The sequence below is a fragment of the Ixodes scapularis genome, unplaced genomic scaffold (genome assembly GCF_016920785.2).
Source record: "Ixodes scapularis isolate PalLabHiFi unplaced genomic scaffold, ASM1692078v2 PGA_scaffold0__279_contigs__length_252992795, whole genome shotgun sequence".
Lineage (NCBI taxonomy): Eukaryota > Metazoa > Arthropoda > Arachnida > Ixodida > Ixodidae > Ixodes > Ixodes scapularis.
Window position 1 is genome coordinate 110,708,280 of NW_024609835.1, and position 17,798 is coordinate 110,726,077.

Below are 17,798 nucleotides of genomic sequence, written 5' to 3' on the forward strand. Positions count from 1 at the left end.
TCACTGCAGGTAAAGCAAAAGCCTTTATCATTTTCAACGGGTTATCCATGAGGTAAAATAGGTGATTGCTACGCCGCGTTATGCCGTGGCTGAACTTATTAAGTTGAAGAGCTCGCCCGCACTATTGGAAATACAATTATAGGTTTTAGTAGCGTAAACGCAAGGCAGCGAAACCAATTGATAAATTGATTGGAAGTTGCTTAACAAGTTAAGTACCAACAAGTCGAAATTAACGGAACATCGCGTTGCTGTTTCTAACATAGACACAGCACGAAAGAGAGGCGGCGAATGGAGCAACGTGACTTTGTACTTAAAGTAAATATACTCGTGGACATATTTCTTGGGCGACGTAGCCAAAGCTACGGGCCCAAAAACATAATAACGCCCAAAAGAAAAAGAAAGCGTGGTGCGCTTTAAAAATAATTTACGTTTTATTGGCTTATGTCAGATATTGTTTCGAGGGTTTGCTGCAGCATGTCTTGTCATGATTTGTGCTTTAGGTCTCCTGAGGAACCTTTGTCGGAAGCACTAAGATCGTGGTTCTCGATTTCACCGGTCCAGCGTCAATCCCTGTGAAACGAAAACCAAAGTTAGGACAGCATAAGTGCAGCAATATTCACTATACGTCCATCGCCATACCGATTTATAAAAATATAAAAAAACACTCAAACTTGAATTCTTTTGTAATATAAAAAAATGTTATTTACCACAATCTGGATGGAGCTCCTGACAAAATAGAAGTGATAAAAACTTTGTGACATTTCAAGTTAGGACTTGCGTGTCACGCTGGTCATAGTCTGAGCATAATAAATGTCGTTGCAAAAGTGCGAAATATTTTCTCGGACGTGTCATTCGCCGACCTTTCTTTATAGATCAAGGTGCTCTTTGTTTTCTACCGGGAAATAGACACGCAGAAATGTTTAGTTTATAGACCCTGTGGCGTCACTAGGGTAAGCGGCACCCGGGGCGCTGGCCTGCCAAGGCACCCCCCCCCCCCCCCCCGCCCTCTCTCGCGTGCCCCGTTTCGACCCCCCCCCCCCCCCCCCGCCTCCCGCCCCACCCCCTGCTCTCGCGTGGCCCGCAGCGACCTCCCCCCCTCTCGTCGCCCGCCGCGACACCCCACCGAGTGCTGCACCCGGGGCAATCCGCCCCCCCCCCCCCCCCCCCCCCCCCCCGCACCCCCTTGTGACGCCACTGTATAGGCCTAGACGTTTTGAGATGGGGTAGAAATAGGTCCGAATAAAATATTGAAATCTCATCAGGCTGTCAGTGTGCACCGGTATATGCACGAGTGGCGCAATGCATTTAAAAAGGGTTTGTGCGAACATTGATTCGAATTGGAAAGCGCGATCTTCAAAACTGTTAAGCGAACCTCTTGTTATGGCTTTCCCTTGCACTGTAATGACTATTGATAACACAGCTCGGTTCTACTTGAACCACCATTCGCATATCACTAGCTTGAAGCAAATACGTAAAATGATACAGCGCTCTTACTTTATAAATTGTGTATCGTATAGTTTGAATACGACCGCTCAATTACCGTAGCTTCGGCCTTGAACTTATTCATGATACGCGTGAAGTTTAGATTAGTCTTGGGTGGTGCCCTTGAAACGGAGACGCTTCAAGACACCTCCCTATAAATCGTCGCACATTCCGCCGTTCACTACGAACTCTGTTGTAAACATGGGTTAGAGAGTTCCGATTGGCCAATGGCATGCAGCAGTGCGCTATTAGAGAGAAATATTTTAAGTTTCAAGGTGATTACTCAGACGCCCAATTATTACATGCTGAAAACCAGTGTGGGGACTCGGCACACTGCCTAGTGATCATACCTATTGCATAACTACGAAGGCGTACACAGTGGTGCCATGAGAAGATCAGAGGCCAACGATATTATTTCATGACATATCACATTACGAAGTATGGTAAGTCATTCAATGTTTTAAGCGTCACAAATATTGCGAAAAAGCGGGCTGCTCAGCACTAGTAGTTAAATTGTTTCAAACCATGATGCGTGCGAGTTTCAATGTTATCGATCAAGTCCTTTAAGCATTTTAAGTACCGTATTTTCCGGGTCTATATTCCGCGGACTATACGTGTTTAAAAAATAAATTTTCTGGCCGTGCGGACAATCTACGCGTGCGGACTAGACAGGAATTTTTGTTTTCCAAGATCGTCCATGTCGACGAGATGTAACAGAATATGAATGAAAGAATATGTTAATGATGATTTTTGCATACTACAAGCTGTTTGTGAGCTAAGAGAGCAGACATATGTGAAGGTGTGCCGTGTATGAAAATATTTTCTTGTCGAGTAAGCACCCGGTGCGGATTAGGCTCAGGGTGCAGACTGTCCAAGCAAAACCTTTTATTTGCGGCCTAAATTGGCCCCTGCGGGCTATACACCGGGTGCCCGGAAAATAGGTAATAACAAGTAATAAAATGAGAGTTGTCTCGTAATCCTGCTGTGGTGGAAAACAATTCTTATCTACAGCGGAACTGCCAGACGCCGACAGGCTGACTAGCTTGACCTTTTCAAAACATACACACACTAATGAAGGATGGAGCATTATTGCAGTATACTGTGCAGGTTTTTTGTTGTTTTTTTCGTTTTTTACACAAAAAAAGTTTAAGAAAGAAAGTTTATGTTGAGTGATAAAAATGCTTCGTAAACAGTGTTAATGAGAAATCACGTCCTTTGAGATGTCAAACTGCAGCACACGTCCCATCAGTGAAGAAAAACAAACAAAAACACGAAGGCTAACCAGCCTTTGACAACATACTTCAAAAATATCAGCTCCGGAAGGCAGTAGGGCTTTCCGCAGCCGTCCACGCAACAGGGTTGGTCACCGCAGTGGAAGTCGGCGCACGTGACGCTTGAACGCCCGCCCTTGCAACCGCCCCTGGGTGGGGGAAGGGGCTTTTCGGGGCAGGCCGAGACCGTCGGGGACGGTACTCGACGCTCACCGTCACTGACACCTGCCGAAAGAAAACAAAAATGCCACCGTTGGTTCCTCTGCAGTACTGCGGTGCCTGCAGGAGCGCGTTTTTGGTGTGTTTAGCGCGTTTTAAAATGCGGTCCCTCGATTTTCGCCTGACGAGCTCGTAGAAGTGTCATGTGCACTGGCTGTAGTGTCCTGGCGGTGCCGCTAGAGCGTATATGGGTGCGGCAGGCGCCGGTTCTGCTGCAGGTCGCTTTCCAGCTTGACAGTCTATGGAAGCTACACCAGGGGCCCTAAGCTGGACGCTTGCCGAGGAAGACGGCGAGAAATCTGGCGGCCGCGATTGGCCAACGCCACACTTGGCCTTGTCGCCGGCCAATCATAGCCGCCGAATTTCTCGCCGACTTTTCCGCCAAGTGTCCAGATTAGGGCCCCAGCCCGGAGTCGGGACGCCGCGACGACAGCGACACTCGCGTTTTCTCGTACATTTTTCTGGAACTTCTACGACCGCCAGAACAGCGACATCTAACAACATACCATGCAGGCCACTTTGGTGACGTCATTTGATGTTATTTTGGAATCACATGAGATGCATGGTCCAGGAAAGACGGTAACACACCAGCCAAAAACGACGAGCTTCAGGCACTTAAGCTGTGCTCCCGTACTCTCAAAGGCAACAAAAAACAAAACAAAAAGAAAACGTTCGGACAGTTTTTTTAACATACATCAAGAACAAAATTTAATCAACAGGTTGACAGACCGAACGTTTGACCCTTATGTTTCATGTGCACAAAATTCTGATACGTACCCTTCAGGAACATTTACAGATAATTAATAAGGTGCAGTATTAAAACTGTGTTCTTGACCGGCAAATAAAATCTGTCCTTGCAATTCGGCCCATCAAAGGGCGGGAATAATTTAGATGTTTATTTAAAAACAAATTAATATCTGTAATATCTGCGATTAGCATTGATTAATCTCATGAATATCTTTCCATCCGCTAAGTGGCAATGAAGGATTTCAGAGTATAAAATGTAAAAACAAACATGAAAAAAAAAAAACTCGCACAGAAGGAACGTTATCGATATACACATAAAACTCCGCAAAATGTATGACTACTGCACATATCGTTGAATAAATGTACACGCTACAGTATAGCTTAATAAAGGCTACACATGCACGTAGATATTCCGACAAGTATTTCGGAGAAAATAAAACAGTGTTTCTCAGCTCTCGTAAATAAACGAGCTACCCCAGAAAGCTGAAACTTCGCGAGAATATGATGGTGATAGAACACTAAAGTGTCGGAACATGACACTGCCTAAATCAAATGATTACATAGACTCGATAATATTCGTCTATGAGCCGACGTCCACCTATGCCTATTCGTCGAAACACGAAATTATTATGTGAAGGCTTGTGGAATTTGGATCAGTAAAAAGCATTTGACAGCTGAGAAAGAGAATATTGCTGTCTTTTTTACTGACAATAATTTTCGTTTTTTTTTTTCTTTTTTTCGCTAAAGTAAGCATCACAGATGTCCACAATTCAATTTGTTTTTGTTTCGACCAAATCAGGCTTTGGTGTACATCGGCTCATAAAGTAATTTTGTCCTTCTCTTTTATCTTCTGATCCAAGTAACGTCACGCTTTCAAAAAGTTCGTCTTCTATCACCACCACTAGCGTCCCATTTTCGCGGAGTTTCTGCTTTCTGCGATGCGCAATTTATTTTAGCGGTCAAAAAAAAAAAAAAAAAACACGTTTCTCTTTTTTTAAAAACACGCGGTACATATACATAGATTAAAACAAGAGCGTCCCAAGAAGAGAAGGTATTAAGGACGAAGTATTCCCCGCAGGCCAAATGGAAAACAGAATCATTGTGAAGAAAGTTCACCCTTGACACACCAGGATCCCCCGCAGGGTTTGGGACAGCACTCCAAGCCTTGGGCGGCGCACTCTTGCTCGGAGCAAGTGGTGAAGGAACAGTCGCTGGAGATCCCCCTGTTGCTGGGGCATCCGGCCTCCGCCCGAGAGGCGAGGAGTCCCAAGAGCACCACTCCAGCAAAAAACAGCGCGCAGCCCTTCATGTTGACGGAGTGCAGTCGACACAGAAGGTCGTCTCGATGGTCGGCCTTTATTCGTCGGATGCTCCAAAGGAAGTCGGTGATAATGAGGCGCCAGGACCGGTTTGAAAGCGCGTTAGCTCTCCAGTCGTAATTCAAAACAACTCGCGTCACCCCGAGGCAATGGACTTCTTTGTTGCCCTTCGGGGTATTCTTAAGCATTTCCTGCGAGGAAAAGCGAAGCAAAAAGAAAACCTAAAATGCACGGATAAAAAACGTTCCGCAACTTCCACGTGCGGGGACGTGCCAGGGGGGGGGGGGGGGGGGGGGAGGTTACAATTTGGTATGTTAACTTTATTTTTTGTTCCTATGTGAGAATGTGCCTTACGTCGAAGCACCACTCCGGCGAAAGTTTGCTATATGTCGTTTCACGTTAGGTCCGAGCGCAGCCGATGTCGTGAGCCAAAGGGCCAATCAAACAGCGCAAAAGGCGTAACTTCATGGCGTGCTCTCTGCGCTTGATAAGACTAGCCGGCGGAGGAGCACGCACGGTGAGACGGCGAATACCGGCTGGTCCTATCAACCACAAAGATCACGCCATGACGTTGTGCCTCTTTCGCTCTTTGATTGGCCCTTACTCGTAACATCGGCCGCGCTCGGACCTATGCTGAAAAGTATAGTCACCGATTCGTCTCAACATTGCTTCAACACATGAAAATGCACATATATATTAGTAACCTATATTACAAATCTTTTTTTTTTCACGACTGTATTTAGGTTTTAACTTTCATTTGAGGGGCTGAGAGGCTCTACTGGAAACAGTAAAAACATTACGTCATGTGATGTGACATGGAGATATACGGGGATGCAGTACAGCGTGTTCTCAACGGGAAGTTTGATGGGGTGAAATAAATGATGGCTAAGTTTATGCCAGAAAAGCGAAAAAAAGAACGTGCACGAAATGCCGTTTTTAAACTGCCAGCTCGGCTTGCAAGTTACAGAGATAACGTGACTCTACTGGAGAGCGCGGGAACATTTGAATGCTAGTTTAATCACCCCTTTCATTGCCGTTTTTTTTTGTTTTTTTTTCAATTTTGCCATTCTGAATTTATAGGTAATAAAAAGCATACCGAAAAGAGTAAAGCCTGCGTATTCTGAAAATATCCACGGCCGTTGCGGCAGTGGATTCTCAGGCTTTTGTTCACGGCTCATGTATAGAATCGGCATCCAAGTCCCGCTTTTCGTTCTTATAGCAAATCAATGACCAAATCATCTCCGTTTTCTTGGTGAAGAGTGTGATAATAATTTTTTAATACGTAACTTCCATTTAACAAAAAATGTGAGGTTTTGATATTTCTGAAGCCCTCTACGTAATCTGTGGTTTTGGGCTTTGGATGCACTAAGTCATCTTCAGATTTTATTAAAAAAATAAATCAAGGACTCGACCAATTTGAAATTCATGTCTTTAAAAAAAATAAAAAAGTGCAGACATAATTTCTTGTATATCTTCAAAATGTCTCTTTTCTAGAAATCGAAAGCGGCATAACTAAGTTTAGTTTAAACCTAAGAGCTCAATACAAACACATTAGAAGCCTAGTGCCAGTCATTTCGTCGTTATCTTCACGTCAGTATGATGATATCTAAAAATTTATTATAAGATATCTACGTTTTCTCAGATAAAATTTTAGCAGGTAGGCTTTGTTTTTCATTTTATTACATCCTTGAGAGTATAGTTTGATTCTTCGTTAGGTTGGTTCGTTTGTATCTTTGTTGGTTTTTAAAATAATTCCAAAATATGGCAGGATCTTGAAGCTCTACTTTGCATGCGAAAACATTGTTTAAAAGTAAGGAGTATTTTTTTTAAACAATATGGTTGTTTGGGCTTTAAACTTTGATAAAAAATACTTTCCGTAATGGTATTCTTTTGAAGCAGACTAATTGTTCTAAACATAAAAATAACCTCAGTTGTAGCAAACAACGACCAGTTGAGCCTTGTGGCTCTTCCGTGTAAGGGTAACCTCTTTGAAGGGCAACTCCGGTCAATATTTTTGAACTTTAGATTAAGACTATTTTCAGCCCAGGCAGCGTCCTTGAATACAAGATATAATTATTTTCTTCGATATTGTGTGTAGTTTTATAGATATCACGGGGCTCAAAGTTTGATTTCGGCCGTCTACAGCAAAACCGAAATTATCTGCTAGAGAGGGATGACAACACTGATCTTCTGCATAATCAGCTGTACGGCCGTGACGTGACGTCATGATGGTACTGCTGAACGCGTTGCCCAGTGTTGCTTGACTAAAAGCTAACCCGCTTTCCACCCGCTAAAGAGCAGCTGGTCGCGTCTTCAAAATCGGTTTTTGTGAAGTACGCGGCTTCACTTTGACATAATAATTCGGCTGTGATCATATTTTGTGCCACTAAAGTGATATAGCAGTCATTCATATTCGTCTCGTTTTCGAACAGAGTTTCCTTTTAACTTGACGTTCCCAAAGACAATAGAGACGGCGCCATCTCTCCTGGTTACAATGTGACGAACTCCAAGCGTTTCAGTGTCGCTTTAGTTGTTTCGTCAGAGTCTTACCGGCCTAACACGACTATCTGCGCGTGTGGGCGTGAAGTGACAAATCATTCCTCGGCCCTTCCAAACCCGACTCACCTTTGTGTCCGTCCTACTATTTATAATCATCCAAACAAATTCACACGAGCGGGAGAGTGATAAGGCGACACATTGACAACAAATATAAAAATTCTCGACGTCCGCTGAGGAAAGTCGAACACCTGGCACAAATACCTTGAGCCTGACGACCCACTACTGTGCCAAGGTGGAGATTCGTAAAGTGGTGGTTATTAAATATGGTTTGGAGAAGAAAAAGCGCATGGCCACGTATGCAGCGCACGCGGCTCCCATGCTGGACAACCGGGTTCGAGTCCCACTGGTCAGTTGGTTTTTCGTTTGACTATATATATTTCGTTGCACATTAAGTTGGGCCACAGCCAACCCTGCGATCTGATGGCGCCAACCAAGCAGCGCCTAATGTGCATCGTCACGGCGTTTGTCGTCTTCGTGCGTTTGTTATGACCGGCTGAACGACTGGGGCACAAAAGAAAAGCGCCGGACCACGCCACATTCACCCTGCGTGATCGGTTTAAGGCCGACCCACATATAGGGCGTAATCTCGACGAATTTACGCGCATATCAGCGGGCCTAATCACGGGATTTGGTGAGCGCTTTTTTCACAGAAGGGAAGAGGGGAAGGTCGCCAAGCCACACACGAAGCTATTCATCGACGTTTCCTCAGTGTTTGGTGCAGTGTAGCCCGACTTGCGCTTTTCATGAAAGGAGGCAAAATGTAGATCGGCTGCTATATTATTACGTTCCGCAAGAGGACAGAAATAACTGAATGTTAATAATCAACCAAAACCTAATTTGCTAACACCTGTTTCATAAATGTTCGCTGCAAGCGTCAAGTTGCCAAAAACTCCCTGCAGAAGGACAGCCGCGATCTCTGCTCAAAACCCTTCCTTTTGTACTTTTTTTTAACATCGCCCGCCACATCGATAGTATTTTCATTTGTCTCGGTAGTTCATCGCTCGTTCCGAAGAGATATGGCGATTTCGTACAGTTCACCGATAAAACAGCGAACGCGACAAGCGAGCTCCCATTTCGGCGGCTGAGTCAAGCCAGCCAGCCGTCCGCATAGCCCATGCAAGCCGATTCTCGAGCAGCTTCCGGCTCTCAACTCGGGAGCTGATTGGCAGACACCGTGCCGTACACTTCCGGATACGCCACGCCGAAATACGGCGACGCGTATTTCGGCGTGTATTTACCCCGAGATTGCGAGCCCATTGCGCCAACGGGAAAGCTTATGAAATGGTACTTTTTAGCTGCTCTAGCATTTAATTCGGCAAACGACATCGCAGATAGTGCAAGTAACGCCCAGTGATGCCATTGGGTAGTTCCGACGTTTGCTCCTGTTGCACCCGGGGTCGTGCATCCGAAGTGCAATCAAACGTTTAATTCGGCAAGCGACATCGCAGATCGTGCAATTGACGGCCAGTGAAGCCATTGGGTAGTTCCGACTTTGCTCCTGTTGCACGCGGGTTCGTGCACCCGAAGTGCAATCAAACTGTGTCGTCTGTTTTGTCCTCTTGTGTGTTTCTTTCGTTTTAAGTCAATGTAGATCCCCAACACGCTCCAGTCTTTAAAAAAAAACGCACAAAGTTTGCGCCTATCTCCGCTATTCTGCAGGGATTACACAGCTTCCAACGGAGGGCGCCATTTCGAATGGGGTCATAGTATACAAAACTCGTGGAAAATATTTGAAGAACATTGCACAAACTAGCTGGGATATGTGACGTCTTGTGCCTCAGGTTTAGTAGTGACAAGCCTGAACTAATGATGTTTTACGACTAGAAAAGTGAACCACTGAAAAAACAAGACATTGTATTTGACCTTATAAACATTTCTTATAAATCAGTGTGTCGAACCGAAAAAAATACGGGTTCGGTTACGGTTCAGGTTCAGGTAAATTTATTTTATTCCGGTTCAGTTCCGATTCGATTAATTCGATCCGCGAACCGGTTCGCGAACCGGTTCGGAAATTATAAATGACAAATTGCAACATCAAAATAAATTACAAATAATACATCTGAAATCAGCGCATACGAAACGGGATACATCGTAGTGTAAGGCTCAGGGACTCCTACCAGGAATGGTTTCTTTATGTGCACTCAAAGGTTACCTCACCGACGTTTACGCATTCGGACTTCATCTAATTGGGTCCGACGCAGTAGCTGTAAAATCCGCGACCTCCTTACAAACCCACTTACAAGTAGAACTCGCTAACTATCCCGCCACCTCGGCGTGTAAGCAATTGAAGGAACAGTGGGGAGAAAATACAGCTTTCTTTATTTGAACTAGCCTTCGGTAACTAAAATTAGACCCTTAAACAAGTTTTCATTAAACAAGATACGGAATATGAAAAAGACTTCACCGAACGCAACGCCAGAAGGACGTAATAGGATAAATATTAAAATAGAAGAGTTCGCTGTCCCACAAATATGTTAGCTTCTAAGTGCCTATACGAAACCGGATGCATTATTATCAAACTCCACAGCCTTTTCTTTTCTCATTCCGATGGAAGCAAGCTTCAAGAACTCGCGCGTTCTAGAAACGTGTTATGAAATGAGCACACAGCAGCATTTAGGATTTACGAGATTGTAGGAAAATGAAATCCCGTCACGCGATTTTTTTTATTTTTTTTTTTTGCACAGCCTTTTAATTTTTTTTTCCGTGCAAGCCGCGACCAGCCCAATACTGGTTCCTGTGTTAAGATTCGTGGATGCAGCGTTTGTCAAGATTCATGGATGCAGCGTTTATATTCCTAAGACTGAGTGGAGAAGAAAAATATGTAAGCGAGGTGTGTGTCAGTTGACGGCACTTAAAAAACAAATGGCATTGATAGCACATTCATTGTCAACAGCGCGTGGCCGAACCGTTTTGATATGAGCCGGTAACCGTTATATTTTTTTCCGGTTCAGTTCCGGTTCGGGTTCATCGCGATAACAATATAACGGTTCGGGTTCGGGTTCAGTTCCAGAAAAAATACCGGTTCGGTTCCGGTTTTCGGTTCGGTTCCGGTTTTCGGTTCGGTTCGGTTCCGGTTCGACACCCTGTTATAAATGCAGATATAACGCAATACGCGAAGGAAATACCTAAAGGAACATGAAAGGAATGTAATTGAGAAATAAAAAATAAACTCAGCTTTTGTGAAACTCAAGGCACTTAGAAATATAGTAGATTTTTATTTACAGAAAAAGCCTGCTTCGCCGTGAGGCAATATTGCAGGGGGTGGGTTTCATACAAACACTTTTATTTTAGAACACAAGTAATACACACAAAAAAACTCTTTCTATGAATCAATAATGAAATTAAATAAAAACATACTGTCTATAAAAACACTACACAATTGAAAATTCAAAAAAAAAAAAAAAATTTTCCGCAAGCACATCTTTCGGCAACCTATTCCACTCTTCTATGGTTTTCGGAAAGAAAGAAAAAGCAAAGGTGTCGGTGCGGCAAGAGTACGGTCTAATCTTCTTGAGGTGATCTGCTCTTTCGGACATATAAAACGGTTCATGTAAAAACACATCTCTGCTAATTAATAGTCTATTGTTGTAGATATCATCTAAAAATTTCATCCTAAACAATTTTCTACGCTCACTGGGTTTCTCCCAATGTAGGACATGTTTCATGTTAGTGACACTCGCTCCAAGTTCGTAATAGTTTAATACAAATCTAGCACATTGATTTTGTACCTTTTCAAGTTTGTCTATTAAATAATTTTGGTGTGTATCCCAGACAACTGACGCGTATTCCATACACGGACGGATATATGTAATGTATGAAGTTTCTCTAATTTTCCTCGGGGCTTGCCGAAAATTTCTTCGTACAAAATTAAGCATTCGTATTGCCCTTAGGGCTATCATTTCAACATGTCCCGTCCACGTTAAATCATTAGATAACAGAACACCTAGGTATTTTACATTTGAGCTAGGTTTAATTATTTCATTATTTATCATGTACACAGAAGTAGTGGGATTGTTTTTCTTAGTAAATTTAGCATGCACGCAGGTTCATTCTCCAATTTTTACACCATACAGAAATTTTATCTAGATCACTCTGTAAATTATTAATATCGCTAGAATCATTATTTAATCTATAAATAACACAATCGTCCGCAAATAATCGAATATATGATTGCATGCCAGAAATAATGTCGTTTATATAGATCAGGAAGAGCAGACGACCCAGCCCTGGGGGACACCAGACTCGACTTTTACATACTCAGATTTTTCCCCCACCGAGCACGACACATTGCCCTCGTCCACTTAGGTAATCTTTAATCCAAGCCAGTACGTTGCTATGCAGTGACAGTAAGCTAAGTTTATAAAATAACAAATCATGATCTACAAGGTCAAATGCGTTTCGAAAATTCAAAAACAAACAATCCACTTCGTCTCCAGCGTCAATGGCTCCAACAAGAAAATGAAAGACATCAACAAGTACTGTGTTACAGGATGCTCCAGTACGAAATCCGTGTTGATCTCGAATAAGAAACTTTTCGAGGTTTAGATGAGCAATGAGACTACTATAAATGATATGTTCCATTAGCTTGCAGCAAATGCACGTCAAAGAAACAGGTCTATAGTTGTCCAGACAGTTTTTTGCTCCTGACTTGTGTATTGGCACCACATTTGCCATTTTCCAATCAGATGGAAGCTTTTGTTCCAGTAGAGATTTATTAAAAAGAACACACAAGTAATTTGCCAACTCTTCAGAACAGTTTTTCAATATAACCGGAGAGATACGTTATCCGGTCCGATTGCTTTCTGGACATCAAGTTCTCGCAACAGCGAGGCTATAACATTATATGTTATTTCAATGGGTGAACGCTGGATCATGCCGTAATTATTTGAAAGCCAACAAATGAAACCGCTCCAATGCGGTTTCAAGCCATGTGTTTGCTTCCCCGCACGGCAGGTCGTAGCCAGTATTTATTTTGTAGAGTTTGTTTTGCTATTTGCGCACGGCTGTAATTGTCCTCTAGATTTAATTTCTTTAGAGCGGATATTCACTCAGCTGGAAGTAATGCTTCACGGGCAGAGAAATCGCTTTTCGATAAACTTTAATGCAGTCAAAGCCGCGATTTGCGGCAGGTGTTCAGTGTACGGAGCTACGCCGTGGCGAGCTCGAAAACTTCTAGCACTCATCCCAGCGCGCCACTTGGAAGGCAGTTTCTCCAGGAACCGTAGTATAATTAAACAGCAAAATAAAAAATCGCTTTTTCTTTTATTTTGATTTTACCTACCAATCTTCCTTAATGCTAAAACTCTAAACTGTAAATATACGTACTTTCTGTCATACTTTCGTACTGTTTAGTCGTTTCCCAAGAGCGCGATCGCTCTCGGGGAGGAGACAACCGACAGTCCCATTGGTCACTGTACGATAGGAGCTTACGGTTCAGACCAGCGTTCCAACATGGCTATCCGCAAGTCGATCGATTGCACTTAATCCCCTAAAGTGTAACTGCAAAGAAAAAAAAAGTGTTTTTTAAACAGTCTAATTGGGAGACGCATGTCATAAAACAAATGTTCCGCGAAAAAAAAAATAATTTTTTGCAATATTTACGCAACAGGACGTAATTTAGTCGTAGTCAGAACCTCTCCACATTTGAAACTCCCGCTGTTTCGAACCTCGTAGAGGAGAACTACGCCCTGCCCCTCACTGTTGGATTTCTTCTTTTGGGTTGACTTGGCTCAACGAGGTCCAAGGGCTTCGATCGATAAACCGGGGTTACGGTCTGCACTCGAGAGTGACCCCCATAAGGCGGCTGCCATTGTAAGCCAATTTGACTACTCGTCAGTGACCAAACCAAATATGTGACGTCACAGGAAAGATGGCAGCGCCCATGCAGCGGCTGGCCCCAGCTGGGCCGGAGCTTGTCGGATTCTTTGTTGCTTGTCGTTCGTCTCGGTGAGTTGATTTCAGACGCGGAAGCTGTCATATGAGGCCGGTCGAGAGCGACTTCAGAGTTCAGCGTGGTGTCTGACGTAGGTATCACGTGAAAAGACGGAGGAACGGTGTGCATTTTGCTGGTGACCGAAGGGGATATTGCCACGGGAGAATCTGCCCTACGTTGCTCGGACCTCGGATTGATTCGGATACCGCTAGGATAAAATTTAAGGCAACGTTTCTGTGCTCTCGTTGACCATCGGAACCTTCAAGATCTGTAGTGAAGCGTGTGCAATATATTTGGACACACAGTTTAGCGACGGAAATTGCGTGAGTCGTGCTTGGCAGTGGGCAATCGTGGTGCCGCTTCGTTCAAATGACCCAAGGCTCACTTTGGTTGAGCGGCGCACCGGAGAGCTGCCTTGAAGCTGGTAGTTGCCGTGCCGTGCTAAATGATGCTGTGCTGCTTCCCAAATTGTTCCGGCGTAAACGTGCACTTTCACGGAGCACAAGTGTTGCAGTTGATATTGATTCCGCTGGTCTGTCGCACGCTTCGTCTACACAAAAGTTTCATCAACACTTGTTACGCGAATTGCAAGCCGTATGGACATTTCATTGCGCGTGTTACCAACCCAGTCCACCCGTTCACGCCGCTTTGCGACAACAGTCTGCACGGATAAGCGCGAGACTACTACAGTTTGGAAAAGTGGCGGCGGTGATGCAAACCAGTGGAAGTGCTACGCGCGTTGTACGGACCTCAACCTTATGGAAGAAAAAGAAAGAAGAAGGGAAAAAGGAAGGAAAAAAGGGTGAGGCTGGTGGCGGGCGAGGACACGCAGAGTTCGGAGCTGGAGACAGACCAAAGAGCCGGTGCCGAGCAAGGCCTCCAACTGAAAACCCAGACCACTGACAACCTTGGCCCTTTTCTTCATCGTACTCTGAACTTAAGTAGAGATAAAACCTTTTAAAAATGGTAGCGCTTCCCCGTGTGACTTCGAGTGGAGCTCGGCCTGATAGGCCGTATTGACAGGCGACCCACAAGCTCCTCAAAGAAATCAACACGACGAACCCTTTCGAACGCCCACAAGGATGGGTGTCTGTAGCCAAGAACGTTGGCGACGCCGTCGAACCCAAAAAGGTGTTTACCGTGCGGTCGGTACGCGAACGGTGCGACCTATCGCTTGCATACTTCAAAGCAATTGACGAGGCCAACATAAGATGGTAGGGATCCCACAACACACTGGAGCCAATCCTAGATCGAACTGTTGGTCGCACAGCCCTAAAAAAAAAAAAAGACAAAACACGTTCACAACAGGCAACTGGAAAGAGATTTACAAACTTCGTAGCAAAGCTACTACATTCGTTGTGTTAAATGAGCTTGACCGAATACCCGCCTTGGATTGTTTGAGGCAGTTCGCAGGAGCACATCTAGATGGCGCTGCAAGTCTTTACGTATCGTTACGTATGCGTTTGCCTTCCGCTATACTAAAAGTGCGTGTTCAACGCGCTCCGTAACGTTACGTCGATAGCTAGCGTGCGTTGTACGCGGTGCTGACGCAAGGGTCTTTACGCTATTCTAAAACTCCCTAATATTGTGAGTGCCAGTGCAACATAAAAAAATTAAGCTAAGGGTTGAAAGCTAAATAATTTAGTTCCTGTCCGGCCAGCAAGGTGCTTGCGCTTCGTTCTCATGCTGAACATCTATGAAGTCGGTGCATCTGTGGGCGTGTGTGCAGATAGTCAGTGTTTTTGTAGCAGTCTCTTGGGTATCCTTGCGGTGCTACAGCATAAATGCTGACACGCTGTACAGATACTGTGTGTCTCGGTGTCACAAAATCCACAGCATCTAGACGCGTGTGTCGAGATTTTTTTTTTTTTTTTCAATACGGTGATTTTCGAAATTTATGGGTACTAGAAGGCTCGTTTCGCAGTGTTCAAAGGTGGCTAATTTCTTACTTACGACTCTTTTGTAGTGTAAATAAAATCAACTTTGAATATGAAACTCCCATACCTACTTCCATTTGCGTACGCAACTTGTTTTTAGCCGCACTGACATACCTGTGTCATTTCACAGACTCGGTATTGTCGAAGTACATCAGCGTATGGGGCAACGCTCAGGTATTACGGTAGTTTTGTTGCAAATATAAAATTTTGGCATTATGACATTGTCAAGAAACAGGTCACGGGTGTTTTTTCAATGTAGCAACCAGATAGGTTGGTGAAAAACAAGTACTATATTTGAACAGACAGAGAGTGCATTGAATTGCTTAACCTATACAGATATATCGCAGACATATTACAAATATAAGAAGTTTATCAAAATATGTGCAGTATATATTTCCAACTATGGTATCTCAGAGCCCAAAAGACCAGCAGTTTGACACTGTTCTGGCAAGTCGGATCCCGTTTCTGTGGCATCAGCGGTCCCTAAGGGTAGTGTACTCGGGCCTTTATTGTTTCTAATATAGATCAATGACCTGCCATCATCAAGTAAATCTACAGTTAGACCATTCACTGATGATTGCGTTATTTACCAGAAAATAATATATTAGAAAAGCTCAGATTCGCAGGGGGAAAAAAAGTGTGTGTGTGTGTGGGGGGGGGGGGGGGGGGTTACTTTTAACAAAAAAGGATATGGAGATAACAGTCCTTTCCAAAAAGGGCACGCTTAATTGTCGACAACAACAAATAACACCTGGCAGCAGAACGTTTCTTCAACCGCTAAGCGAAAATGAATGCATGGCTTGCTAGCCAGCCACTGCCCCGGTCGCCGTTATGCGTGTACGATTCCAAATTCCTTCTATAACAATAAATTAAACAGGACGACTGTACACGCCTCTGTGTCGAAAGGCTGTCCAGTTTTATGTACGTAATGGAGTACATGGCTGCGAAGAATGCGAGCTTTTATTTTTTATTTTGTCCTAGAATTAGTTTCGTTTTGGGGACGAATTAGGTGAAGGGGGCACGCTTACCAGGGAGCCTCTAGCCGCAGTTTGGCCACCCCAGATATTGATTTTTTTTTTTTAAGAGTGCAGGTCCATTCAACTGCGCACCCTCCGGCAGTGAGGCCTTCCACAAGCGTCCATGCAACAGGGACCCCTAGAGCAGTGGACGTTGGCGCAAGTGATGCGCGAGGGGCTGCTCCTACAGCCGCCCTCGGGGGGAGAGGACCCGGGGCAGACGGCAGCACGAGGGGCACGCGCGGCCCGACTCTCCCGGTCAACGACACCTGCGAAAAGAAAGGCTATCGTCAGTTTTGTTGCCGACCTTACATTCGGCGAGAAAGTCTTACGCGAAATAGAAGGCAGTGAGCTCTGTTTCGAGCCAAAAGGCCGTTGATAACCGCATGTTTGATCCGTTTCGCGTGTATTTATGGTTAACATATCCTAACGTGAATTTTATTTTCATAACGCCTTACAAAGCACGAAGTTTAATTTTGTAGGTGATTTTATTTTCGCAACAAGATACCCACGGTAATAATTTCAAATTTCGCATACCGACTACAAAAATAGTTTATTTTGCACCAGATAGGCTGCAGGCTCCAAATTTCGCTGAGTACAATTTGTTTTGCTTTTTAGATGATTGAAAAAACGAACCATAATGATTTTCCTTCAGATTTGTAAAGATACCAATAACAAAACCAAAATTGTAGAACGCGTTTCTTTAATTATTATTAATTAAGCTGATACGAGTGCATGTTAAAGCGTCAATGGCAAATATTTGTACGACTATACTCATGCAACGCCGAACCAAATTAGAGGAAGTACAGTGTTTCTCCGTATGGTACATTGTTACGTGTGCAAGGAAACATTAACCTAGTGAAAATTCCATACCCTTGACAAGCCAAGATCGGCCGCAGCGTTTTGGATCGCACTCCAAGCTTTGGGCCGCGCAGTCGCTCGCTGAGCAAGTCGTGAAGGAACAGTCGCGGGAGATCCCGTCCTTGCTGGGGCACCGCGACTCCACCTGGGGGGCCAGGAGCTGCAAGATCGCTACTCCGGCGAAGAACAACTCGCAGCCCTTCATGGTGGTGCAGAACGCTAGACACAGAACAGCGTCTTGATGTTCGGCCTCTATTATTCGTATGTTTTATACGACGGTGCGACCGGTTAGACGGCGTGTGGAGTCGCCGTTTGCAATCGGTAGAAACTCTCAATATCACCCAAGCAATCCGTTTTTTTTTTTTTTTCTTCCCGAGATCGACGTATTTCAAGCGTGCCTCGAGGATGTGCGCACGCATTTCTTTCGAGAGCAGGCTCTAGGAAGATTAACATAA

At 44.3% G+C, this 17,798-nt stretch overlaps 1 protein-coding gene across 1 annotated transcript; it reads right to left on the minus strand.

The window, feature by feature from the left end:
* Nucleotides 1-407: 407 nt before the first annotated feature.
* On the minus strand, nt 408-5,028 carry LOC8041572 (keratin-associated protein 5-9). Its single transcript, XM_029990650.4, has 3 exons — nt 4,836-5,028; nt 2,783-2,978; nt 408-570 (listed from the first exon to the last, which is right to left on the minus strand). Exons 1-3 carry the CDS (start codon nt 5,026-5,028, stop codon nt 564-566), a joined length of 396 nt encoding a protein of 131 aa, XP_029846510.2. The 3' UTR covers nt 408-563.
* Nucleotides 5,029-17,798: the final 12,770 nt, after the last annotated feature.